Source organism: Capra hircus, chromosome 8 (genome assembly GCF_001704415.2).
Source record: "Capra hircus breed San Clemente chromosome 8, ASM170441v1, whole genome shotgun sequence".
Lineage (NCBI taxonomy): Eukaryota > Metazoa > Chordata > Mammalia > Artiodactyla > Bovidae > Capra > Capra hircus.
In genome coordinates, this window is record NC_030815.1 from 28,942,878 (window position 1) to 28,970,700 (window position 27,823).

A 27,823-nucleotide genomic window follows, 5' to 3' on the forward strand; every position below is an offset into this window, starting at 1 on the left:
TCAGTAGGGTGGGGAGGGTGATGTGACTCTGGTCATTGACTTTGATTCTTAGCAATTACAGTAAGTCTCCTACATACAGACAGATTCCATTCTGAGAATGTGTTCGTAAGTCTAGTTTGTTCATAAATCCAACAAAGTTAGCCTAGGTACCCAACTCACACAATTCTCTATATAACACTGTACTGTAATACATTTATACTTTTCACACAAATAATACATGAAAAACCAAAAAAAAGTAAAGCATTTTCAATTTTACACTACAGTGCCTTGAAAAGTACAGTAGTGCAGTACAACAGCTGGCATCCAGGGGCGGGCATCCAGTGAACAGGCAAGAGTTACCGACTGGAGGAGGGAGAGGAGGCGGGCAAGGACAGAGCTGAAGGAGCATCAGAAATAGGAGATGGAGGGCAAGCTGAAATTTTACTGATGCCTGACGTTGATAGAACGCACATTCGAATCTTTGAAAGTTCTCAACTTAAAGGTTCGTACCTAGGGGACTTAAAGTAATGTGCCTACTGAGGCCATGGTAATCCTGAGATTTAGATGAGCTGCAATCAGTTAGCGTTTCGGAGGTTAGGAACAGACAACAAAATAGATGGTGAAGCCCCTGGCCTAAGGAAGTTGCCCAGTGCTGTCTCCATCCAGCACTCACGTTTTCTCCCTTGCCTGTGGCTACCCTTTCCCCTCCGTCTTCTTTAGTCCTTCAGACCTCTGTCTGTCCTTCAGATCATCTTCTGTCTCTCTCTCCATCTGTCTTCCTCTCTCCCTCCTTCTCTCTCTCTGCCAGTCATTCTCTCCTTATGTCCCCTCTCTTATTCTTCCTGCCTGTCTCCTGTGTTTTTTATTCAAAAAGTCTCCTTTTTTCCTCCTCCACTGACACGCAGCTGGTCATAATATGGAATGAAATAAACAATATGATCTTCTATTTAGTCTAGTTTTATATCCTCTGATCTTTCTGAACATTTCACTGTTAAACATGTTTTTTTTCCCTCACTCAAATACTTTTTTTTCCTCTTGGAAGAGCTTTTGGTCTGAAATGTGAGAATTACACAGCATTGTAAATCAGCTATGCGTATGTGCTGCGTGCTAAGCCCCTTCCGTCGTGTCCGACTCTTTGCGACCCCATGGACTGTAGCTACCAGGCTCCTCCGTCCATGGGATTTCCCGGGCAAGAATACTGGAGTGGATTGCCATGTCCTCCTCCAGGGGATCCTCCCGACCCAGGGATCGAACCAAGTCTTCTGTGTCTCCTGCATTGCTTGTGGATTCTTTACCCCTGAGCCCTGTAAATCAACTATACTTCAGTACAGAATTTTTTTTTTAAAGGTGACGTTTAAAAACTACAATTACTGATTTACATTGGGTTGCTCTTATTCCTGGCATATTGTTTGTTTGCTTTCTTGAATCAGCAGTGCCCTCACTGTTTGAGACTAACTGCAGATTCTGAAAGGATGTTTAGACTCTTTCTGGTGGGGAAGGAATAACATGGATTGTATTTGTTTTGCAGAGCAGCTGTCTCTTGTATATTGTATTTGAATTAAAAACAAAACCACACCGTAATATTGTAAATCTTATAATTAAGAAATGAATATAGTTTGATAAGTTTTGAGGAAAGTGATAGTGAGGTTTTCACAGCCTGAGAGTCTGGGTTGTGCCATCTGTTCAGACTAAATGTTCTTAAGAATTGAAGCAGTTCTTACTGATAATATGAATCATCAAGAACTTTAATCAGGATTCCTAGATAATGAGGTGAGATTTGGTAAGAGGTCTACCATGAATTTTTATCTGGGCCCTTTGTGGCTGACCTGACTGGTTGCCTAAATCTTGCTTCCTCATGGCCTCTGTCTGGGAGAAGGGAGGGGATGGTTTTAAACAAGCCTTATCTTTCATAATTTCTGTGTCACAAAATATATTTTCAATGGCTTTTATTTTACACTTACTTCAGAGCTAAGGACTGCTTCTTGTACAACTGGGAAAAATTAGGATTGCTTAGAAGCATTTTCTAAGAAATGAATCAGCAGGCTGCCCCCTCGTGCTTAAACAGGGAAAAGCATACGTCCCTTTCTCCTTCAACCTGGCAAGTTTCCTGCTTCCTGCCTTCACTTTCACTCTTCACGTTCATGCATTGGAGAAGGAAATGGCAACCCACTCCAGTGTTCTTGCCTGGAGAATCCCAGGGACGGGGGAGCCTGGTGGGCTGCCATCTCTGGGGTCACACAGAGTCGGACACGACTGAAGTGACTTAGCAGCAGCAGCAGCAGCAGCAGCAGCAGCAGCAGCAGCAGCAGCAGCAGCAGCAGCAGCAGCAGCAGCAGCAGCAGCAGCAGCAGCAGCCTGGACTTGAACTGGAAAGTCCCCAGTGCTTGAGCTTTTTGGGGCATGTCTTTCGTAGTCCACGTTATTTCAGTGGTTGTGGTGTAGGAGTAAAAGTCGTTACTGTGAAAGTCATGCCTTGGATGAACTAGAATTTGTGGTTACTGTCAGATGAGACCTGAATGCTTTTCAGTTGAATTGAAATGCAGTGATTTCCCTGTTCTTCCCAGGGCTAAGGAGAGCATGTACCATGCCTTGGGCTACAGTACCATCGTGGTGTTGCAGGCTGTCATGACCTTCGAGCAACAGGACATCCAAAACGGCATTTCTGCCATGAAGGACGCCTTACAAACCTGCCAAAAGTATGAGCTGAATAATTAAATACTTGAGATACGCCTGAGAACCTTTCTGTCTGTGTGACAACATGGATGTACTTTGCTTCACTGAGAGCTCTGTTGGAAGTTGGCCATGGTTATAGAAAAGGACTTAGAGCATCAAAGCTTCCTGGCCTCCTGTACTTTTATGAGAGATTAAAAATATTTCCCCTAAGGGATTATCCTATGATGCTGGTGTGGCTGAGCACATGGCATCTATACCGTACTGTTTTCTTTTTGGTATTTGAGCTACGGAAAAGTGCTGAGGATTTCAGTGGGTTTAGCAGCAAGCATCTCTTGGGGTCCCCCTGGTGGAGAGATTAGGTACTACATGTTGACCTGGTACTCCGGTCCAACCAAGGAGCAATTTTGGGTGGGAAATGCTGTAAATGCAGAAGCGGGTCTTTTATTTGCCTAAATGGCCATATTTGAACAGTTTTGCTTGGTGAAAATGACATGGAGTTTCAGTTTTGTGTGTATTTGAAGCCTCTAGCAGAAGCTGTTAATTAACTGATGAATTTTAACACTGAAGTTATGCCCTCTTGTAATTATGTTTCTAGCCCCTCAAATGAAGAGAGTTTCCAAACACTGCAGTCTAACCCCATTTTTAACCAGTGGCGAAGTGACCCTTACCCACAAAAACACTGATTTTAGCCACAGAGATCAGGGAAGGGGCATGACAGAGTTAGTATTGACTGTTGGTTTGGTTTAATCACTAAGTTGTGTCTGACTCTTGCGACCCCATGGACTGTACCCTGGCCAGGCTTCTCTGTGCATGGGGTTCTCCAGGCAAGAATACTGGAGTGGGTTGCCATTTCCTTCTTCAGGGGATCTTCCTGACCCAGGGATTGAACCTGGGTCTCCTGCACTGCAGGCAGTTTACCAACTGAGCTACCAGGGAAGCTCCCGGTATTGACTGTTAAATGTAGGTTTGTCCACACACAGAAACATGTTCAGTGAGCTTGGATTAAATGCCCACAGGGTGCCAGTGCTGGGAACTGGGTGTGCAGGTTTCAAAATGGTGGTCTCCGCCCTGCAGACTTTAGGGTTTAGAGTTCTGTTTCTGGTGAACCTTTGGTGTGATTTCAACTGAAATGGTTGTGAAATGAAATGAGCTTGATTTATTCCTTTTTTCTTTCTACTTCTCATCTCTTCTATGTATTCTGTGCAGATACAGGAAGAAATGCACAGTTGTAGAGTCTTTCTCAAGTCTTCTTTCGAGAGGATCTTTGGAACAGCTGACTGAAGGTAAGGGGCATTTAAAAGGTTGGGTATTTTCCTTTCTTTGAAAAATTAAAGCATGGTTATGCTCATAAAATTCAACATTTAAGTGAATAATATAAGTAAATGGAATGTCTTTTCCTCTTCCCCATCTTTACTCACCCTCTAGAAGTAACCACTGTTAGCAGTTGGTTTTCATGCCTTGCACACTCTTCTCTGTACATATACAAATATATGCAGAACATATACATAGGATTTTTATAGTAATTCATCATTATTCATTTTTTGCAAGTAGAGAAGAACGTGATACATGTGGTACAATGTGATTTTTGGCATTGACTTTTTCCAGGTCAACACGTATAAACTGTACTTCATTCTACTTAATAGCCATGTAGCATTCATTAGGACAAATACCATAAATTAGTTTTTCTGTATCGAAGGACAGTTATATTTTTTTTTCGCTGTTAAGAATAATGCTGACCTAAAATTCTTGTACCTATAACTTCATGCCTTTTTGCTAGTATTTCATAAGATAGATTGCTAAAAGTGGAGTTACTGGGACTGAGGGTTTGAAAATAGAAAACATTTATAGATATCAGTTTTTCTCTGAAGAATTAGGTCAGTTTATAGTCTTCTCATCTATGTGTGAGAGTTTCTGTATTTCTAAAAGCTATTAATTTTTTTCTCAAGGTCAGTAATTTTGATACCTTTAGAATAATGATGATGTTTTACAGCATATAAAATGTTTGGTTTGTAAACATTTAGGACTACTAGAATTCAGGAACGGAGAAGGCAATGGCACCCCACTCCAGTACTCTTGCCTGGAAAATCCCATGGATGGAGGAGCCTGGTGGGCTGCAGTCCATGGGGTCGTGAAGAGTTGGACACAACTGAGCGACTTCACTTTCACTTTTCACGTTCATGCATTGGAGAAGGAAATGGCAATCCACTCCAGTGTTCTTGCCTGGTGAATCCCAGGGACGGGGGAGCCTGATGGGCTGCCATCTATGGGGTCGCACAGAGTCGGACACGACTGAAGCGACTTAGCAGCAGCAGCAGCAGCAGAATTCAGGAATAGGACTATTAGAATACAACATATCTTCAGCATGTTGATCAGATGGCTGGGAGAAACTGACTCCTTTTGCTGTTTCCTTGACGTTCCCACAGAGATCAGGGCAGAGGTTCCATGATGAGTCCAGTTATATTAGCATTATGCTCTAGTCAGAATGGTTTATAAGAAAGGAGCATCGCAATACTCCTGTAGCAGAGATGTCCTTCAAATGTGGCCAGTGTCTAACAAAGCCTCTGTCATCTGAGAAGCACTTGTTCCTGTGCTGTCATTGTCAGAGTAGTTCTCTGGAGGAGGTAACACGAAATTGTCAAAGCAGCTGTGGCCAGTTAAGGCAAGAGCAATTCTGGATAATGCTGTCCATCACTCCTAGTGGTCGAGTCTGTGCTAGACACAGTTTTTAGTGTTTCACTGTAAAGTTTTCTTTGCTTTGTTAGAAGATTATTATCAACTTGCTATGGACTTCGGAAAACTTGGGCTCATTGTGTGTGTGTGTGTGTGTGTGTGTGTGTGTGTGTGTGTGTGTGTGTGCGCGCGTGTGCGCGTGCTCAGTCACTCAGTCATCTCTAACTCTTTGTGACCCCGTGGACTATAGCCTGCCAGGCTCCTCTGTCCTTGGCATTCTCCAGGCAAGAATACTGAAGTTAGTTGCCATTTCCTCCTGCAGGGCATCTTCCTGACCCAGGGATCGAACCTGTGTCTCCTGCGTCTTCTGCACTGGCAGGCGGATTCTTTACTGCTGAGCCACCAGGGAGGCCCATCCTGGATTACCTCCTTTTTATAGACTAGAAACTGAGGATCAGGGAGATTAGACAAATGGTCCAAGGTTACCAGCCTAGCAGAGCGGTGTTCAAACCTGACCTGCCTTTCCCTAAGCCAATTAATTAATTATTAATTAATTATTAATTGTTTAGTTGTTTCCTGTTTGCCGCAACTTCCTCTGTTGTGCAAGAAACAGGCATGAAATGTCTTCACATATGGGTGAAGGAAATGCTGAATTATTTCTGTGTTAGACATCATAAAAATAGGTGATACTGTGTTCTTATGTCTATTCTGTCTTTAGGCATGGCATATTTAGAAGTATTAAAAAGTGAACAGTAATAAGATACCACTACACAGTGTCCAGGAGATGGTGAGGGTCAGGGAGACCTGGCATGCTGCAGTCTATGGGGTCGTAAAGAGTCAAACATGACTGAGTGACTCAACAACAGCAACACAGTGTCCAAAATCCAGAACACAGAGACCAACAAATGTTGGTGAGGATGTGGAGGGACAGGAACACTCATTCGTGGCTGGTTAGAGTGCAAAATAGTGCAGCCACTTTGGAAGACAGTATGACAGTTTCCTTATAAAACTAACAGCTGAAAACTTGTGTTGACACAAAAATCTGCAAAGAAATACTTATCGCAGCTTTATTCAGAATTGCCAAAACTTGACCCTCACTACGTGAATGGATGAAGTATGGTACATCCAGACAGTCAAATATTATTCAGTGCTACAAAGAAATGAGCTATCAAGCTATGAAAAGATTCGGGGGAACCTTAAATGCATATTCCTAAATGAAAGACACCCATCTGAAAAAGGCTACCTACTGTATGATTCTAAGTATATAAGATTCTCGGAAAGGCTGAACTGTGGAGACAGGAAAAAGATCAGTCGTTGCCAGGGAATGGGGCGGAGAAATGATTAGGTGGAACACAGAGAGTTTTTTAGGGCAGTGACATAATGATTAAACACATGTCATTATACATTTGTCCAGACCCATAGAATGTACACCACCAAGGGTGGGCCCTAATGAGAACTATGGCAGAATTATGATATGTTAGTGGAGGTTCACCAGTTGTAACAAACGTGCCACTTGGGAGAGCATGTTCATCATAGGTGAGTTTGTGCATGTTGGGGGGAGCCAGGGAGCAAGGGATATATGGGAAATCTCTCTACTGTCCCCTCAATTTTCCTGTGAACTTAAAACTGCTCAAAAAAAATAAGATCCTAATTTAAAAATTATGAAAATACATCAGCCTGTGACTTTAACTATTCTGAAATAAGGTTTATTTAGACTTCTATGTCTGAAAGCATGCTTCACTGCATAATGAAGATATTTCCTTCAGTGAACCAAGGAATTTATAATTAAGAGATGTTCTGGTAGGTACCTACTTGTAAATGCCAAATGTCTAATTTTGAGAGCTAAGGGCTGCCCAATATAAATCAATCTGAGTGAAGAGATAAGACTTATAAATTAAGTTGCATTTATTCCTAATGATTTTGGCTGTCGCTGCAATCCAAACAGACTTTGTGTTCAAGGGAGCATGTCAAAACATTGTAGATTTAGTGTGCAATTTGTTTTCCCTATAGGTAATTTCCATTTCTATCCTTGAGTGGCTCGTTGTTTGTAGGAGTAAGGATATTTAATTAAACTTTTTGTGGATTGAAGATGAGGCACACCCATTCTTCTCGTGGCTGGCATATTAAATGGCTTTCAAATTGTCTTTAAAAACACATGTTTGTATACAGTTCTTAGGATGTAAAAGGGATTTAATTCAAAGATTCATTTTACATAGAAAATACAGTTCAAACTTTCTTGCCTTTTATCTCTGCCTTCATGTTATGTCCTTTATGTTTCTCTTTGATTTGTCCATCTTTAGCTTAACTCTGATCCATCCACCCCTCTGCTCAGATCTCTGCAAGGGCTCACCATTGATGCCAAAATCTTGGCTCCCTGTCCACCAAAGCCAAATAGAAATACAGAGTTCGGAGGAAAAAAAAGAAAGAGTAGCTTTATTCTTGCCAGTCAAAGGGGAAACATAGTAGGCTAGTGCCTTAAGAACAGTGCCCCATTTCCTCAGAAATAAGGAGAGGTTTTATATCCTAAGTAAGTCTTGCTTTTTTTCTTTTTTCTTTTGCAAAATTTCAAAATGGCCACAGCTGGCATCAGGTAACTCAGTAACTGGGGTTGGTCTTTTCAGAAGTTATGAGGCTGTGACCTCCTTTCTGAAAGGAAGAATGCTACAAGGGTGTGTGTGTGGGGGGGAAGAATGCCAGGTGCAGAGTATAATTCATAATACATATGGAGTCAGAGAGTAATTAGCTTTATTTAGCTTTGTGAAAGGACCAGTCTAGCCACAAGTGTTTGTTAGTAGTAGCAGCTAGACAGTAACAAGATTGCTTAACTCATTCAGGCCTGTTTAGGTTTTTCCCCCGGCCTGTTCATTGTTTCCTTGTTTTCCTTGTTTATCACAAAAGTCCCATTTTTATTTAAGAAAGGTCTCATTTCTGTTTTTGCTGCAATACCATTGCCTACTGAATGAAGCCCAGACGTGGATATTCAAGGTCATCCATCATTTAGCCCGACTTCCTTTCCAAGGTCATCCATCATTTAGCCCGACTTCCTTTCCCGGCTCATAGCCCACGCCTCCCGCGCGCCCTGTGCTTCAGCCGGAGGCGCGCCATTGGCTGAGCCGCGCTATCGGCCGCGCCACCCGGGGCTCTGCGCTCGGCCTCTCTGCCGAGCTGGTTCTCGCCCAGCGGCCACTTCACCACCTCCTCAACACATGCCCCAAGCCAGCCATCTGGATTGCTGAGCAGGCTTCCAAAGGGAGTAATTACTGAAAGTTCCTACTTTGTTACAAGTTTCCCTGGGAAGAGGATGTTCAAACGACTCTGTAAAAGTTACCTGTTTTTCTCCCACTGAACCCGCTGAGAAAATCCAGGGGGCACCCTTTAAAGTGAGGCGTTCTGAAGGATGGAGACCCTGGCTGTTAATGCTGCCAGAATGTGCGCTGACCGCAGCTCCTCAGATTTGGCCTGTCGTGGGTTTGGCTCCCTCTTACACGTGCTGTTGGAAGATCTTCATTGCATTGTTGCTTCTTTGTCAATCAACCTTTGGAACATGAGCATGGCAGGAAGGTGAACCAGTTTGTGAGGACAAAGTGTGTGTGTGTGTGTGTGTGTGTGTGTGTTGAGGGGAGGTGTCCTGTGTGTGTGTACGTGAAAGAAATAAAGCACTAAGTCTTATCCAGTTAGGTTCAACATCATTCCATCAACATGGAAATATCCCGTTTTTCAGTTACTTACATCAGTACTCTTGCCTGGAAAATCCCATGGACGGAGGAGCCTGGTGGGCTACAGTCCATGGGGTCCGCTAGGAGTTGGACACGACTGAGTGACTTCACTTTAACTTTTCACTTTCATGCATTGGAGAAAGAAATGGCAACTCACTCCAGTGTTCTTGCCTGGAGAATCCCAGGGATGGGGGAACCTGATGGGCTGCCATCTATGGGGTCGCACAGAGTCGGACACGACTGAAGCGACTTAGCAGCAGCAGCGCATCACTTAAAAGTGTGCTACTTTTGAAGTTTTGTCAAAAAGCATGACATGGGCCAATGGGAATAATCTTAGTGGAAGTAGCTGATGCATATTGAGGGCTTACTCTGCACAGTGACTCCACAGGCAGCGCTTGAATTCTTCAGCTTTGAAATAGAGATGTCATTAGCTGGACTTGAAGAATGAGAAGCCCAGCAGAGGGAGGAAGGGTAGCTTGCTCAAGGTTCTGTAACTAGTATGTGGTAGGGCCTTTGCTACAATCCAGGCTGTTAATTACCCCAACCCCAAAGCTCATTTACTTAAATAACACACTAGTTTGTATCCTATGGATAAAACAGTAAATTGATGATATTGTTTATACAAAAAAAAAAAAGGAAAGATTCCTCCCTCCCCAGTCTCTACAGGTATCATGAACTATTTAGGAAGATAGGCCACACGTCTATGTGTCCAGGGGATACAGACGTAATTTTATGTAGCCCTCTTGTGAGTGCCTTGTTCCGGCACTAGATATCTCGGTGATCCAAGTAGCCTCAAACTGAGACTTCTGTGGTGGCCCAGTGGTTAAGACTCCATGCTTCCAATGCAGCGGGTGTGGGTACGATCCTTGGTCAGCAAACTGAGACCCTACGTGCAGCACAGCTGAATACAGATACACAAACCCACGTGCACACACGCACAAAGCAAATAGCCCCAAACTGTGCTAGTGCTAAATTTTTTACATCAGGTCTTCCCTGAATGAGGACTCATGAGTTGGACATGCGGGACAGTTCTTTTTCCTAGAATCCTCAGAAGTTACTGCTTTCTCTTCAAGTCAATAGTGTGCCTAACCATTGTCGTGGTCATCATGCCTTCATAATATTTTTGATGTTAGAATTAGTATATTCAGGTTAGTTTTTCAATCCATCCCAGTGGCAGACTTGAAGTTTCCCATTAAGCTAAAAAAACGAGTGGTTTTCTTTTTTCCCAAAAAGTGTTTTTCTATTTTGGTTTCCTCCTGTGAGCTGAGTTTGGATCTCTGACACCAAGGGCCTGACTCTTGGCAGTTATATGTGAATTGAGCCACAGATGACTTCCCCAAAGCATTTCACACGTTCTGGAAAAATCTTGCTGAGGCCTTGAGAACTGAGGTCATCATTCCACTTCTGTGCAATCACGAAACAACCTAGGTTTTTATGTCTCCTCTGGGCTCATTTATCTATCTGTCTTTTCTGAATATCTCAGAGCAGTTACTGTGGGCATGGGCTTTTCCTTAATATACTTTTATTTGTTTTTAATAGAGGAAATGCATGCTGAAATCTGTTATGCCGAGTGCCTCCTACAGAAAGCAGCCCTCACGTTTGTGCAGGTAACGGACGACGTTTGGCTTAGCATCAGTGTCACCCGGGAAGCCTGCTAAGTATGACAAAGAAAAAAATGTGGCTCATTCTGTGTCAGTACTTCAGTTCTTTCGACTTAGAGTTATAATGAAAGCTATTTGTTATTGCTCGTAAACTTTGGCTGAAAGAAGACTCTGGGGGATATTTTTTTCCTACTCAAATGCACCTAAAAGATGCTGTTTTGAAATTCAGTCTCTTGGGAACCACTGCCTTTTAAAGAAGCTGTTTTGCACCTACCACACCTAATTTCAGGATGCTTCTCTGTGTGAGAATCGTGAGGTTATGCCTCTGTGAGCTTGCTAATGGTGGAGGGCTGCACACAGGGGTGACTGGCTTCAGCATCTTCGGCTGTTCCCTTCTTGTGCCAGATGCTTCAGCAAAGCTCAGTTATGCATGTAGACCTCAGATTTTATTTCCCTGCTATTTGTATTCTCATCCCCTTTTATTTCTTCTTTTGGAAGAGCAGTTGAAAGAAGTCACTAAACAAAACAATGACTGTTTTTCTCAGGGGCATTTAAATTTCACCTCTAGGATTTCTTATCACCAGTACCTGGCCTGTCATTGTAACGTGTAGTTCTTCTAAAAAAAAAATACGAATTTTAACAGGTGGCCACACAGGTGTCAGTGATGGATACAGTGGGGTAGAGGTGGGGTGGAGATGGTAAGGGGGCAGAAATTCAACTGTAAGATGGAGAAAGTCTTCCTCGATTTCAATGCTTTACATCGAACTGAGAGTGCTTTTCTCTTTTTCTGGAGGTTGACTGACCTGATAGGTTGGAGTCTGGTTAAGGAAAATAAAATCAATCTGATCTATGACCCTGTTTCCTAAAACTCTACGTATTATGATGCCTGAAGCAGTCTCACTGCCTTAGTATACGTAAGGCTAATCACAGAGGCCCCCAGTTTTTTTTTAATGCGTTTTTCAAATGGGAATTTGACAGTAAAATCTTTGATTCAGAAGGTTTTTAAAAAAATGTTTAGGGGCTTGTAACTCAACATCTGGGAGATACCCACGGCTCTTCCCTCTTCCTCATGCCTCCATGTCTGGTCAGGCTCATGATTGTACTGTTTTACCTTTCGAAGGTTAATCAGCCCCAGCTCTTCTTCCTTATTCTGACCATAATTGTTCTAGTGAGGGGCTCATCAGCCTCCCTAGACTTCATGGCAACCTAGGGACCCTTGGTCCGTAGTTTTCCTTCCCTCCAACTCACTCTCCATTGTGCAATCGTGCACCCGCTCCAAGGGGAGCATCTCGCCTGCTCATGTCTTGGCTTCAGCGTTGAGTAGCCCTCACTGACGATGGCAGTGGTTCTGTGTCAGAATGTCACAAATGGGGAAGGCTTTTTAAGACTCAACTGGCATCTCTCCCAGTTCCCTATGCCCCTCTTAGCGACATCCTCGCCTGCTGGTGGCGTGCTTGAGTGGGAAAGTACAAGCAGCGTTCTTGCTCCTTAGTCATTCCCTTCTTTGAAATGGATTTCTGTAGCAGTGCTGTGTTATATAAGCACAGATGGCCTAGCCAAGCACACCATGATCTTTAATGCTTCCTTGCCTTTCCCCTGAAAGGTTTTTTTCTTTTTGCTTGCAAAGTTCATATCTGCCTTCTTTTCCTTCATCTGGCTATTTCCCAATCTTTTTTTTTTTTTGAACGCTTGAAGCACTGATGCTTCCAGGAAGCTCTTTGGGCCTCTGCACATCCCAGCCCCGCTTTGTGCTGTTGTGGCAACCTGTGCCTGTCTCCATCCGTGTGTGCACGTCTCCGTCCCTTAGCGTATTGTGTTTGCTTTTGCCTCATTTTGCAATTAGGTGCCTGCTGTAAAATAGGCATTCAGCAAATGTTTGGTGAATCATTAAATATTCTTATTTGAAGCAGATTTTGTTCCAGTTTAAGAACTTCTTTCCTGGGCACTATTGGAACTTGTGTAACTGGAAGCTACCTTGAAATCAGAAAATGGGCTTTTACATTGCATAGTGAATTTTACATTTATTGATTCTTTTAATAATTTAAGTATTTAAGTGGTGAAATTAACAAACTAAAATCCGGTTTTCTCTGGCTTAGGAAGGATGCTCAAGTGCACAGGAAATAAATACCAGAGCGTGTCTCTGTTATTAATGGGTTAGAAAATCATTCTCCATTAGCACCATCTATTAGAGTAGCATCTTTAAAGAAGTTATTTTATATACTTTATTAAGAGACTCTTAGAATCCTAGAATGCTCACCCTAGAAAGGTCATTCATTTAGGCCAGTTGCCTCAGTTGCATGGTTGATGACCATCAGGTAAAGAGAACAAACAAAATTCCCAGACAAAATTTCATGCTAGTGATAACAAATTTAGAATCCAGATCAGTTATTTTTGGTCTGGAAATGTATGCAAATGAAATTCACAATTCTAAATAGACGGCCTGCTAAAGTACCCCCTAATGAAGAACCGTAATCCCATTACTTGGAGTATGACAGACAGGAAAGTCCTTGGAGTAGATATTTTGAACTCCATTGAACATAAAAGAAAATTGCTCGGTAGTTGATGTTTATCAAGGTAGGTTTGGACTAACTCTATGACCCCTGATTGGTAAGGATTACTTTCTTCGTTACATCCTTAAAGTTACGCAAGGATTTAAAAATTGTTTCCTTTTTTGGTCCTCTAAGTTGGAAGAAAGATGACAAAAAAGGCATTTTATATGTAAAGCAAGAAGAATATTTTAATTTAAAAATCATGTCCTCAAAAGATATAGTGTTTTGTTCTAATCATGCAGCTACACAGCTGTGGGGACAGTCTAAGAATCATTTGCTAAATGATCTAATTATGTAATTGAATTGTTTTCAGGATGAAAATATGATCAACTTCATCAAAGGTGGACTCAAAATTAGAACAAGTTACCAAATATATAAGTAAGTTAAAAATTAAGATTGATGAAAAATCTTGTGACAAGGTTTGTACCTTTATGACCACCTTCTTGTGGTTTTTAAATAATTCTTGTATTATATACCACTTTGTACTTTAAAGTTTTTAGTAAGTGTGACTAGATTTTTAAAATTTAATGTTGGTAAAAATGCACTTGAATTTTGACTTACTGAGTGTGTATTCAATGATAAAGGGCAACAGAATAAATGCAGTTTTAAGAGAAAAATAGCTGGAAAGTACTTACATAATTTATGATTAGATAATCTTAGTTTCTCTCTCCTAAAAACAATTTGTAAATTAAAAATGGCAGGTATATATAGGAATGTCTCTGGTTCAGACTCTGAAACAACACTGTCCCATTGAATTTCTCCAGTGATGCAGATGTCACTTAGAGTGGACCCTAGTGTCATTCACGTGTCTTCGGTGTCCTTACCGGTGTTTATCTAGTTGTCCTGTCTTTTATTAACAGTGTTAAAAATCTTCAGCTTTGATTCTGGAGTCATCCATTTTTCCCTTCAGTTCTGTCACTCTTTGCTTGTATTTAGAACCTTTGCTATTGGACTTATATAGTTTTAAATTGTTTTATCTCCTAATAAACTAACCTTTTTATCATCATACCATGTTTCTATGTAACTCCTTATAATATTCCTTGTCTTGGAATCCGTTTTGTCTGATATTAATAAAGCTACTCATGCTTTTTTGTAATTGGTGTTTGCGTGGCACATATTCTTTTGCTTTAAATCTGCCTTTGTTTTTATATTTAAATTACGTTTTTTGGGTAAATATGTTTAATGGGGTCTTACTTTCTTATTCAGTGTAACAGTTAATATGTTTGCGCTTGTGACTGCCATTTTGCTTTTTTTTCCTTTGCCTTATTTATCCCCCCTCCTTATTTTTCTGCCTTCTTTTGCTTTAATTAAATATATATATATATATATCTATTCCAGTAGAATCCCTCTATTATTTTCTTAGCTATAGCCCTTTTAATTTTTCTTAAGTGTTTGCTGTAATGATTATCATAGCCTTCTTAACTTATCATAGTCAAGTTAGAGTTAATGGTGTACTGTTGCACATAAAAATAGAAGAAACTTACAAAAGTATAGTTTTACTTAACCACCTTTTGTCTTTTATACTGTTCTTACGGTAGTACATTTATGTGTGTTATAAACCCCACAATGTGGTGTCCAACCTTTGCTTTAAACAGTTTTATATCATAGACCCCACTGTTAACCCAATATTTACCACTTTTGATGTTCTTCATTCATTCCTGTCTATTTCAGAATGAAGCATTTCTTTTAGAATTTCTTATCGTTCATATTATAGTTCATATCTACTTTCAATGACTCTATTTTATTCATCTGAAAATGCCTGTATCTTTTGCCTTCATTTCTGAAGGCTGTTTTTGCTGTGTGTAGTATTTTTGAGTTATAAAATTTTTCTTCTTTCACTCCTTAAAAACTATCAGTTGTTGTATATTCAGTTGGCCAAAAAAGGTCATTTGGTTTTTTCTGTATGGGTTTCTTAATGGAGAAAGCTGAGTTAACTTTTAGGTCAACCCAATATGATGGTCTCTGTTGTTTCTGATCATAAGTCAGCTGTTATTTTTTGTAATTGTTCCCCTGTCTGTAATGTGTCGTTTCTTCTGGATGCTTTGAAGACTCATATCTTTGACTGATGTGCTTAAGTGTGGCTTTGGGAAACCATGTAGCTATTATTTCTTCAAATATTTTTTCTCTGCTACGTTCTCACTCTTCTTCTGAGATTCCAATTACATGTCAGCCTGATTTTGTTCAATAGGTTACTGAAAATTCCTTTTTTTCAGATTAGATATTATCTCAGCATGTGGGTTGTCTTGGGGCCAGTATCTACTGCCTGCTTTTTCTCTTGACTATATGTCGTGTTTTCCTGTTTTCAATTTAGTAATTTTTTGATTGTATACTAGATAGTGATTCATTGAGTGTCTGCAAGACTTTAGGTTCTTTTATCTTTCTCAGAAGAATGCTGTTTTTTGTTCTGGGAAGCATTTAACTTGACTAGACTGAGAGTCCATACTCTTAATCTCTGCTAGTGGACAACATCTGAGATCATGATTCCATTATTTCTTTTCACTTGTTTCTGCCTTTCTTTGGAGTTTCACCAGTTCTCACATAGTTCATGAGTCAATGAAGAATTTGAGTTGAGTTTTAACACTGATTTTGGCATTTCCATCCTATGTGGTTCATCCCTATCTGAAAATTTCCCCATTACCTTATAGCTGTTCTGGCAGATTTGAACTCTGTACCCTTTTTTAAGCCAATAAGACTATAGCTTTTTGTGTAAATTCTAGGCACCCCATGCTGAGTGTACTGGGAGTACTTTCAAGTGACTAGTCATATAAACATAAAGTCTCTTTAAAAGTTGTTCCCTTCTTTCAAAGTTTAACTCATCTCTAGCTTTTTTTTTTTTTTTTGCATCTGGTCCCATCACTTCATGGCAAATAGATGGGGAAACAGTGGAAACAGTGTCAGACTTTGTTTTTTGGGGGCTCCTAAATCACTGCAAATGGTGATTGCAGCCATGAAATTAAAAGACACTTGCTCCCTGGAGGGAAAGTTATGACCAACCTAGATAGCATATTCAAAAGCAGAGACATTACTTGGCCAAAAAAAGTCCATCTAGTCAAGGCTATGGTTTTTCCTGTGGTCATGTATGAATGTGAGAGTTGGACTGTGAAGAAGGCAGAGCGCTGAAGAATTGATGCTTTTGAACTGTGGTGTTGGAGAAGACTCCTGAGAGTCCCTTGGACTGCAAGGAGATCCAACCAGTCCATTCTAAAGGAGATCAGTCCTGGGTGTTCTTTGGAAGGAATGATGCTAAAGCTGAAACTCTGGTACTTTGGCCACCTCATGCGAAGAGTGGACTCATTGGAAAAGACTCTGATGCTGGAAGGGATTGAGAGCAGAAGGAGAAGGGGACGACAGAGGATGAGATGGCTGGTTGGCATCACCAACTCGTTGGTTGTGAGTTTGAGTGAACTCTGAGAGTTGGTGATGGACAGGGAGGCCTGGCGTGCTGCAATTCATGGGGTTGCAAAGAGTCGGACATGACTGAGCGACTGAACTGAACTGAACTGAGTGTCTGCAAATATATTTTAAACACGTGTTTTGCATTTTGTTAAGAATTTATAATTGTTATCTGTGGGAGGGTTAATTTAATTTAAGGCACTCTGCCATTACTAGAAGTAGAACCAAGATTAAGTATTTTAAGAGATGCTTTTACCTGAAATGATTTCATATAATTATATCCCATTTGAAATCCTGGAGGAAGCAGGTGAACTTTGAGAACCTGATATATTGTTTTTAGTTTTCCTTTTGAAATATATTTTAGAAGATACAAAAGAATGTTAAAGAGTTGCTTGCTATTTCAGTTATCAAAACTTAAAATCCGAAGGAATTAAAATATTCTTGTAATGGCTCAGAAATTATGTATCAGTGGAATCAAACATAAGACTTTGAAACTCTGTGTGTGTTCATGCACTTCTGTGTACACACACACAGATTTATCTGGGAATTCAAAGCTTACTAAAAAACCTATATATGCATAAGTCTCTTTAAAAACAGTAGGGAAAGATGGGTTTATTAGTTTAATAAATGGTTTTGGGAAAATTGACTCTTCATTTTGGAGAAAAGACTATATAAAGGATATATTATATAGATTTAGTATTAAAATATTTTTAGAAGGATATAGGCAAAAACATAGGAAAGTCTGTTTATAGTCCTAAAGCACAAGGCCTTAAAACTTTTGTTTCTAAAAAGTTTTTAATAAAATTTTTGTTTTATTAAAAAATTACTTGGAAATAATTTCTGAATTTATATAGAGTCTTCTAATATACAAATATTATTAGCATCTTTTAGAACCACAGTATAATTGTTAAAATCCAGAAACTAACATTGGTGCGATATTATTAACTACTTTATTGACTTGACTCAAGTTTTTCTAACTGTCCCACCCGTGTCCTTATTCTAGTTCAGGATCCAGTTCAGGATCCTGGATGTTGCGTTCAGCTGTTACATCTCCTTAGTCTGTTTTAATCTGAAAGAGCCCCTCGGTCTTTGTCTTTAAGACCTTGACATTTTTGAAGGATACCTGGCCGTTATTTTTAAGACCTTCTCTCAAGGTGGACTTACCTAATGTTGCTTCATGATTAAGTTCCAATCACATCTATGGCAACAATACTGTAGAAGCGATGTTGTGTCTTTCTCATTGCTTCGTAGCAGTAGATGTTTTTGTTCAGTTGCTTAGTTATGTCCGACTCTTTGCAACCCCATGGACGTCAGCACCCCAGGTTTCCCTGTCTGTCTGGTTTTACTATCTCCCAGAGTTTGCTCAAACTCATGTCCATTGAGTTGGTGATGCCATCCAACCATCTCATCTTCTGTCGCCCTTTTCTCCCCCTGCCTTCGATCTTTCCCAGCATCAGGGTCTTTTCCAGTGGGTCAGTTCTTTGCAGCAGGTGGCCAAAGTCTTGGAGCTTCAGCATCAGTCCTTCCAGTGAATATTCAGGGTTGATTTTCTTTAGGATTGACTGGTTTGATCTCCTTGCAGTCCAAGGGACTCTCAAGAGTCTTTTCCAGCACCACAATTTAAAAGCACCAATTCTTCGGTGTTTAGCCCTCTTTCCGGTCCAGCTCTCACATCCATACATGACTACTGGAAAAACCTGACATCAATTTCAAAAGTCTTTTACAGTGTGATATAAAAGATTGACTTGACCAAATAAACATTTAAATTTTCATCATGGCAAAAATACCCCATAATAAAAATTATAAATGGGAATATGATATGAATGACTCAGGGCAAATGACAGTATGAGAAACTCATAAGTTGGTGGGAATCTAAACTAACAGTTTTAATGGAGGATGTTCTGGCAGTATATATCAAACTCAAGAATATGTATCATTTTTTTATCTCAGGAGTTCTTTTTCTAAGAAGTTGTCCTAAGAACAGTTAGGATGCTATAACTATAGTTCTAGTACTTGATATAGGAAAAGTATTTGATGAATGTGTAAGAACACTCTTAGCAGCATTGTTTATAATATGGAAAATTTTGAAACAACTTGAAAATTTAAGAATAGGAATTTGGTTAATTAAATCATTCCATGGAATGGAATAATATATTTTGTTATAGAATAAGATAACGTTCATGCATTTTCATGGAAAATTGTCAATATAACCCATAAAATAGTACATAGTATGTGATCCCATTTGTGATTTTTTAATTAAAAATACGTTTTACCGACTGAAACTGATTAGTATATTCTTTAAAAAATTAAAAGTTAAAACAGAAGTTTTAGTCTTTAAGGATAAAAAATGCATATAAAACTTGATCTTACAGCAAGTTTTGGTTTGTATAAGTTGAGACTTAAAATCATGTAATTAAAGTTAAAATCATGTAATTTTTTGTTTGTTTGTTTGTTTGTTTTTTTTGACTATGGCACGTGGGATCTTAGTTCTTTGATCAGGCATGTCCCCTGCAGTGGAAGTACAGAGTCTTAACCACTGGACCACCAGGGAAGTCCCCATTTGTGTGTTTTAAAGATTCCATTCTTAGTAAAGCATAAAAACAACTAGATGTACCAGGCTGTTAACAGTGACCACTTCTCTGTGGGATTGTTGTGTAGGGGTACTTAGGCTGTCTCCATATTATCTGAACATTTTTGTAATAATCATATATTTTTAGCAAATAGATCATTTACATATAAAAAACTCTTGAGTATCATATTTGTATCCTGCCATTCTGTTGATATTTTGACATTTGAGTTTTTTAATGCAAGTATACATGCATATATAATTATCTTTTTATATAATGAAATTGTATGCCTTTTGTCATTTTGAAATTTCCTTTTTCACTTAATGTCAGAAAATTTTGGGTTATTAAATATTTTTAATTCATCATGGCTTTTAATGGCTCATAGTGTTCCATTGTGTGGATGTGCCACGTGTGTGTGTAAGTGTATGCATGCATTCAGCTGTCTTCTTAACTAATTTCCTGTTGTTGCCTGCTTTAATTTGTTTATAAGTTTTCATTGTAGGTGGTAATACAGTATCTTACCTTATAGGTCAAGTTTTGTGATCCATGCTACTTTCTTAGACTAAAATTAGATTTATTGATTCAAAGATATCGTTGTGTATAAGATTTCTGATATATATTGCAAAATTACCCTGAAGAATAATTGGGTTGGCAGACTTTTTAAAAAAATACCAGACAGTAAATGTTTAGGCTTGTGGGCCACAAAATCTCTGTCCCAACTACTCAACTCTGTAGCTGACTACAGGGTGTAAGCAGCCATAGGCTATAAGTAAATGGGTGTGAGGACTCCCTGGTGGTCCAGTGATTAAGACTCTGTTCTTCTACTGCAAGGGGCACAGGTTTGATCCCTGTTCAGGGAACTAGGATCCTGCATGTCGTGTCACCAAAAAAAAAAAAAAAAAAAAAAATTGAATAAAAAAATCACATTATTAAAAAGTAGATGTGGCTACGTTCCAGTATTTGCCAACCTCTTTACTATAAATACCAGTTTATCATAAATAAATGAATGAGTCTATGTGTTCTTACCTTTGCCAGCCCTGGTTTTCCATTTAAAAAATTAAAATAATGCTTTTTATCACAAAAGATATATATTTTAGAAAATAGGAAAATGTGGGTGAGCAAATACACATAAATATACCCCATGTACTTAACATCTAGTAATTATGATTGTTAATACCTTAATACATACTTTTTTAGAATATTTTCTACATGAATCTAGAGATATATATATTTAAAACCAAAATGAGATCACTCTTATGTACAGTTTTATAACTTGCTTTTGCAGTTAATGATCTTTTCTTTTTCATGTCAACAAATCTTCATTTCATATTCAATCCATCTTCAAATATTCAATCCATCTTCAAATATTCAACCCATCTTCAAATTTTGCCAGTTGGTCCCAGATCTCTTTTACTTCTGGAATGTCAACACCTTGGTCCAACCCAAGACTGTCTTGTGCAGTCAGTGTTCATGTTCACTAAATATATCCTATTATACAAGAGTTTCTGTATTCATGTCCGTTGTGGAAAAGCCCAGTCCGGTTGTCCTGTAGTTGCATACACGCAGCTTTGTTTGCTGGCTTCCTTGCGTTTTAGTTTAGCTTGTTCTCTCTTAGTCATTTCTGACTGCCATAATATAATATCATACACTGAATGACTTAAGCAACAGAAACTTATTTCTTCATAGTTCTGAAGGTTGGAAGTCTAAGATCTGGGCACAAGCATATCGGGTTCTGGTGAGGGCTCTCTTCTTGGCTTGCAGACAGCCACCTTCTCACTCTTTCCTCACAGAGCAGAGAGAGAGATTCCACTTGCAGTGACCTCATTTAATCTTAATTACCTCCTAAAATCTCTCATTTCCAAATACAGTCACACTTTGGGAGGGGGGCACAGTTAGAACGTCAACATATGGATTTGGGGGAAATATAATTCAGTTGATAGCATTTCTCTAGCTCCTTATATTTCCTGTAAACTGGAAATTAGATATATAGGCTTACTAGATTCAACTTAGATGCATTTGGCTAGAATATATCATAAATGAAGTTGCATTCTTTATAATTGCATCACATCAGGTGATAGGTAGTATCTGGCTATTTCTTACGACTTTAAAAAATGTATCTGTCAGTTTGATAAACAATTTCTGGTTGTTGCCAAGTTTTACATCATTGTTTTCATCTGCATTTCTCTGATGAATACAGATGAAATACTCTCTGCACTCAAGATATGAAGGGAAAGAGAGAAATGAATAGTAATTAAAGTGAAAAATCAGAAAGATTGGCTTTGGTGAGGAGAGAAAGTTAAGAAGAAAGTTGCAGGCAGTTGTGATGGACTTTATTTTCCTCTTTCATTCTTTCCTAGTTCCAAGTTCTTTATTTGGTCTATTTGATGCCATAGTAATCACACTGAAATTCAACTCTTTTTGTCAGTAGCACCTCAGTTACTCAGTGGAATGTAGGTTGCTGAAGGGTGCACAGCAGCTGAGAGGCTGAGCATTCTTCGAAAATCTCCTCTAACACATTGCTGAGAAACTGGGAGCTCACAATTCTGAGGTTCTGTGGCTCCTGAGTCATGCTTGCTGGTATTTAAACCCTCTTTTGCTTTAAGTGCAGAAAGATTGATCCTGATAAACAATGTAGAAATGAGTGTGTCATTTTTCTTTAATGATGATTATCTGGTAGCATTAAGAGTAAACTCAGCGTAGCGTCATCCACTTAAAAATTCCCCAGTGTTTTGGCTAATGACCTCTATCTTATGGTACTTAAATGCAAAATTTGACTTGACATTAATTTTCAGTGTCATAGTAAACTTATAGTATAACTGTTTTCTTTAATCCAGAGAATGTCTTTCAATCCTGCATGTAATTCAGAAGAACAAAGTTGAGCAGCAATTCTTCTACGAGTTTGAAGGGGGTGTCAAGCTTGGAATAGGGGCGTTTAATTTGGTAAGTAATCAAAAGGTAACCAGAATCTTTCATAAAAGAACCTTAGGTTTTCAGTGCCTCTGCTATTGCATTTGAACCTCACCCTGAACCTCTACCTGGGTTTGTTTGACAAGTGGCTAGAGCGGGATCCTCTTTATTCTGTTGTGACCCAGTGGAGGCTCTGGTCAGAATATGCTATAAAGTTCTGCACATGCTCAGAATAGTTTTGGATTATATAATAAGGGCAGCATACAGCCCTCTGACTAGACTAGTAACTTTTCTTTTTTTTTTGTAAGAAGGAGCTTGAAATTCGGTTTCATTCCCACATCAGAAATACTGTTGCTATAGCAATGGTGGTTCTGGAATTGAAACTAGGTTAGGGAATAATAGAGCTTGAAGGATAGTAATAATGCTCTGGGATAGATGAAGAGTTTGAATAAATATCCATCCAATTGCAATATTATTTAGAGATTTTGATGTTTTATTAAGGTTTGACTGGAATTGGTATATACAACCAGGGTTACTTTGTTTATGAACTCATTGTTTGATGACAGAGGTGGCTGAAGAGACAGCTGTCGGCTGTCCACGGAATGGATCACCCTACCCATTTGATTATTAAAATCTTCCTCTGCTGAGGACAGCCTTTGGTGAACATTCAGATGGGACACAAATATGTTCATTTTTTTCCCATTCAAAGAGATATGTCCATATACTTCTTTATTTTTATTTTTTAAATTTTAAAATCTTTAATTCTTACATGCGTTCCCAAACATGAACCCCCCTCCCACCTCCCTCCCCACAACATCCCTCTGGGTCATCCCCGTGCACCAGCTCCAAGCATGCTGTATCCTGCATCAGACATAGACTGGCGATTCAATTCTTACATGATAGTATACATGTTAGAATGTCATTTTACCCAGAGTTCCTTGGCATCAATTTTCCCATCATGTTCTTTGTTCTCTCTCTCTTTTTTTGGCTGCATCACACAGCTTGTGGGATCTTAATTCCCTGACCAGGGATTGAACCTGGGCCCTTGGCAGTGAAAGCTTGGAGTCCTAACCGCGGGACTACCAGGGAATTGCCTCCTATCATGTTCTTTCTAAATCCCTGACCATCCAATCAAACCATTGGCTTATGGACTCAGTATATAATTGCATGTATGGGCATTTCTTCTCCAAGCAAAGTGAACAACCAGGTCTCTGCTTGAAGTTTTGCCCTGAGAGAACTTCCCTTCATCCTACTCAGATGTCCCAGAGAGCAACTGTAGTGCTATAGCCTTCCACTTCTAGGTTTTGCCTGCATATCGTGAAGAATATAACAACTTTTGCTTCCTGGAAAAGGTTGCTAAAATAAATCTTGTTTGGAGGTGGGCACTAGGGGTTACTTTCTCAACACCTTTATCACTCCACATCAAAGGAAGAAATATTCTTTAGAGCATCCTGAAAAGGCCAGAATCTGTTCTGTTTTTACTTTTTTAGTTTAACTAAATGAAATTGCCATATGTAATGATTATAGGAGGTGCAGTATATGGTGATTGAGAGATGTCTAGTGGTTTAAACTTGGTTCTAATTTTTCATGTTACTGAATCATTAAAATTTTAAGTTTTTAGAGTTTAGCATTTACCTATAGTTAGGTATACTAACACACAGTACAACACTTGTTTGTTTTTTTTTTTTTCTTACAGATGCTGTCCCTTTTACCAGCACGGATTATCAGACTACTAGAATTTATAGGATTTTCTGGAAATAGGGTACAAAATTAATTTTTTCTTAATTTTGACAAAGAAGATTAAAAAATGTTTATTGAGTATGAGGGAAGTATAACATGTCCTCATAATTAGTGTGAAAATTATTGGCAGTTTCTTTGCAGAACAATAAACTAACTTTGGGTCTTAATCATATTTTGGTGGAGTTAGGGGATGGTTTTTCTACTGAAAGTTAAAATTTTTTATCTCAATGTTATCTAAATTCTGGGATTAAAAATTCATGTTTGACTAATGTTGGTGCTTGCTGGATCTTCAGTACTCATGTGAGGTTAAAATATGCTTCCTTAACATTTTTGCAACCCCCACTAAACCAAGAAATTAGGCTCGATTTCCATGTCTACCATTTTATGGTTTGTGTAGGTCAAGCATGGTTGCAGTATTTTGGGTTTTCTTGTGTTTTTATAGGTTTCACTATAGAACTAAACAAGGAAGTTTGTTTTCCATCAGTTTCTTTTTTTTTTTAAATGTATCTATTTTTAATTGGAGGATAATTTCTTTACAATGCTGTGTTGGTTTCTACCATTCTATGAATCAGCCATGGTATACATATGTCCCCTCCCTGTGAAACCTTCTCCCACTCCCACCCCAAGGTTGTCACAGAGCCCTGGTTTGAGTTCCCTGAGTCATACAGTAAATTCCCACTGGCTATCTATTTTACATATGGTGGTGTATATTCCATCAGTTTTGTTTGTTGTATTTGTGTGTGGTTTTTTGTGCAATATATAATAGTTATCAATCATAACATTCAACATGTTATTACCAGTGTTGCCTTATTGCAGAAATTGGCCCTTTTAGTCAAGAGAACAGGTTTCCAGAATTGTTTGAGAAAAAGTACAAAACACTGTAAATTCCCGATCTACTTTTATCCCACTGTCCAGATTCTTCATAAACTATAATATATTTATCATCTATTTATGGTCTTCATAAGCTATAATGTATTTATGGTCTATCAAGTAAGACTCTGTGTTTCATGGTTACCCTTCCCCTTGACCATTCATCTTCCACTTTATTTGCTTAGTGGCTCCAAATTGCCCCTTGAATAAAGTCCAAAGTGTAGCATGGATTCAAGGGCTCTATTATCGGATTCGGGCCCAAGTTTCTAGTCTTACTACCTGTCCTGTTTGCTTCCCCAGTGTGTCTGTTAAACTGGGCAGTTGCTTGTTTTCCAAATAGACCTTGTGCTTTTCTGTTTCTGTGCTTTTGCTGGTGTCTGTTTTATTTTATTATTTTTTTAATTCTCAGTATAAATTTATTTGTTTTAATTGGAGGTTAATTACTTGACAATATTTGTTGATTTTGTCATGTCTGTTTTAGATGTCCTTCCCAATTGGCATCCTCCCGAATCAGGTCTCTTAAGAGCCTCTTAATCCATTAGGTTTGAGATCAGTGTCTCCTGTTCCACATAGCCGTCCCTTATCCCCTCCCAACGAGGCTCAAACATCCCTAACTTTCCGAATCACTTACTTAACTTTCTTAAGGCCCTCACCATGGTCCAATAAATGTGTTCAAATACTGTCTGACCTGTTTGATGCCAAGATCCTTGAAGAAACAGAACCATAAATATTCATACCCACCATAGCATTTTATACTTAGATCCTCATGCTTAAATTAATATTTATATAAGAGAAATAACAGCATTTTCTATGAAATGAACGCTACCTTTTTTTTTTTTACCCTAAGATCACATGATGTAAGAATATGTGAGATTGTCTTATGCCAATTTAAAATGTAAAATTTGTTTCTAGTTGTTGTTGTTCATTGTTGTTCAGTTGCTAAGTCATTCTGACTCTTTGCAACCCCATGGACTGAAGCACAGCAGGCTCCTCTGTCCTCCACCATGTCCTAGAGTTTGCTCAAGTTCATGTCCATTAAGTTGGTGATGCTATCTAGTTACTACTGCTCTTCTAAGCTCTTGAAAAATAAACCCCACCTTCATGGAGGGTGGGGATATATGAGCTAGCATTTTAAAATCTCTGAATATGATGCTCTTTTCATTCTAAAATGCATCTAATCCCCACAGGAGTTGGGCATCCTGCAGTTACGGGAAGGTGCCTTAGGAAGAAGCATGAGGTCTCCACTATGCTGCTTAACTATACTAGCTTTTCATACTTACATCTCCCTGATACTTGGTAAGGACTGCATTACATTTTATATCATTGAAAGTTGATTATCTTTCATCTGAGTAAGTAAAAATTTAGGAAAATCAGTAAGAGATAGGAGTCTATATTTACTTTTTTTTTTTGAGAAAGATGGAAAATAGTGACTTTGTCATGGTGACATTTAGCAGAAGGGGTGGAGGGTTTCTTTCATTGAATTTTTAAAAATCTGTTCTTGGCTAAAAAAATTCTATAAGACTTGCTTAATGTGATCTATTTTTAGCATATTATATTTCTCTTTTAGCAGAAAGTTAAATGTTTTATTAAAAATAGTTCATATTGGTATTCAAGTCAGAAATTTCAATTAGGAATTGAAGGCAACCACATCTGCTCTTATGAATTTGCCCTAAAGCTTTCTTAAGCTAAAGTCATAGATGAGGCTTGTGTTCAAGTGAATAGTTTTCATGTTTTCCGTGAATATGTCTTTGCTGTATATTTTAATGTAATCTGGAGAAATAGTTATAACTGTCGACTGTGTTTCATGAAGACTGAGGCTTTTCCTGTTAAATTTCTAGGTACGGGAGAAGTGAATGTTGTGGAAGCAGAGAGTCTCCTTGAACCCTACCTCCAGCAGTTTCCAAATGTATGCTTAGAATTTCAAGTGTCTGTTTTCAGCCGTAAGCATTCTACCAGGCTTGAGTACTGAGCAGCCTGTTTCTCCTTCCTCTGCAGGGCTCCCTTGTGTTGTTCTATCATGGCCGGATAGAGCTGCTAAAAGGGAATGTGGAAGAGGTAACTTATTTGAGGGGTCGTTTTGGGGGCCTGTCTGTTTAGTGGAGTTGCGTAGCAAACTCATTCCACATGAGCAAATCCAGCTGTATGTGCTAGACAAAAATAGAGGGGAAATATGTAATTAAAAAGCCAAACTTTAATTTTGTGAGTGCATTCTACTATGTATAGTAGATTATAGAATATAATGTGTATTACTACGTATAGTAGAATATACTCTACATTTATGTATGAGGTATTTGAGGCAGTTCAGGGTTGGATATAGAAATACAGGTGGGCAATTTAAGGGACTTTCAGAAAACTTTGGCTACTATCCATCTTGGTATTACATATTGACTTTGGAATCTAGACATCCCATAAAGGTAACTTCATTGTACTATATGTGTGCTCCCCATCAAAGGAATAATTCACTAAATCCCTTGAAGAAAAAGAGTGAAGAGCCTTTCATATAAATATACTCACAAACAATTTTCTTCTACACAATGGGGACAAACATATTTATTTTTCCTTGATTTTATTGTTTTCTACTTACAATACATCTTGGATTTCTTTCCAGGTCAGTATATCTAAATCTTCCTCATTCTTTTTGATGGCTGGGTTTCATTCCGTGAGATGGATAAACTGTACCTATTAAAGTGGCCCACTATTGATAGACATTTGGCTATTATACACAATGCTATTGTAAACAATATTATGTGTACATCTCAGTGCAAAGGTACATTTATATAAGACAGAGTCTGACAGGATTTTTAGGTCAAAGATGTTTGTATTTTAATAAATTCAGACAGATTACCCTCCTTACTTAAAGCTAGTCCACTTAAACTCCTATAAAGATATGACTGTAGCCCACCAGCCTCCTCTGGTGGAAATCCTGTGGGATTTCCCAGACAAGAGTACTGGAATGGGTTACCATTTCCTTCTCCAGGGAATCTTCCTGACCCAGGGATTGAACCTGTATCTCCTGCTTGTCAGGCAGATTCTTTACCACTGAGCCACCTGGGAAGCTCAAAGATATGAGAGTACTTGTTTCCAATGCTCTTTGCCAACTCTGGTCATTATTTATCTTTTATTTTTCCAGTATGATGGCTGAAAAATGATAATCTAAA

At 38.9% G+C, this 27,823-nt stretch overlaps 1 protein-coding gene across 2 annotated transcripts in view; it reads left to right on the forward strand.

Moving 5' to 3' along the window:
* The window catches only part of TTC39B (tetratricopeptide repeat domain 39B), a 152,579-nt gene that overhangs the window by 94,529 nt on the left and 30,227 nt on the right, over positions 1-27,823 (forward strand). For both annotated transcript variants that reach the window (XM_005709609.3, XM_013965900.2), the window contains 9 exons: positions 2,544-2,675; positions 3,859-3,935; positions 10,578-10,645; positions 13,502-13,566; positions 21,983-22,088; positions 23,752-23,817; positions 25,853-25,961; positions 26,504-26,571; positions 26,661-26,720. In XM_005709609.3, coding sequence (XP_005709666.3) covers positions 2,544-2,675; positions 3,859-3,935; positions 10,578-10,645; positions 13,502-13,566; positions 21,983-22,088; positions 23,752-23,817; positions 25,853-25,961; positions 26,504-26,571; positions 26,661-26,720 — 751 coding nt within the window. The remainder of the gene's footprint in view (positions 1-2,543; positions 2,676-3,858; positions 3,936-10,577; positions 10,646-13,501; positions 13,567-21,982; positions 22,089-23,751; positions 23,818-25,852; positions 25,962-26,503; positions 26,572-26,660; positions 26,721-27,823) is intronic.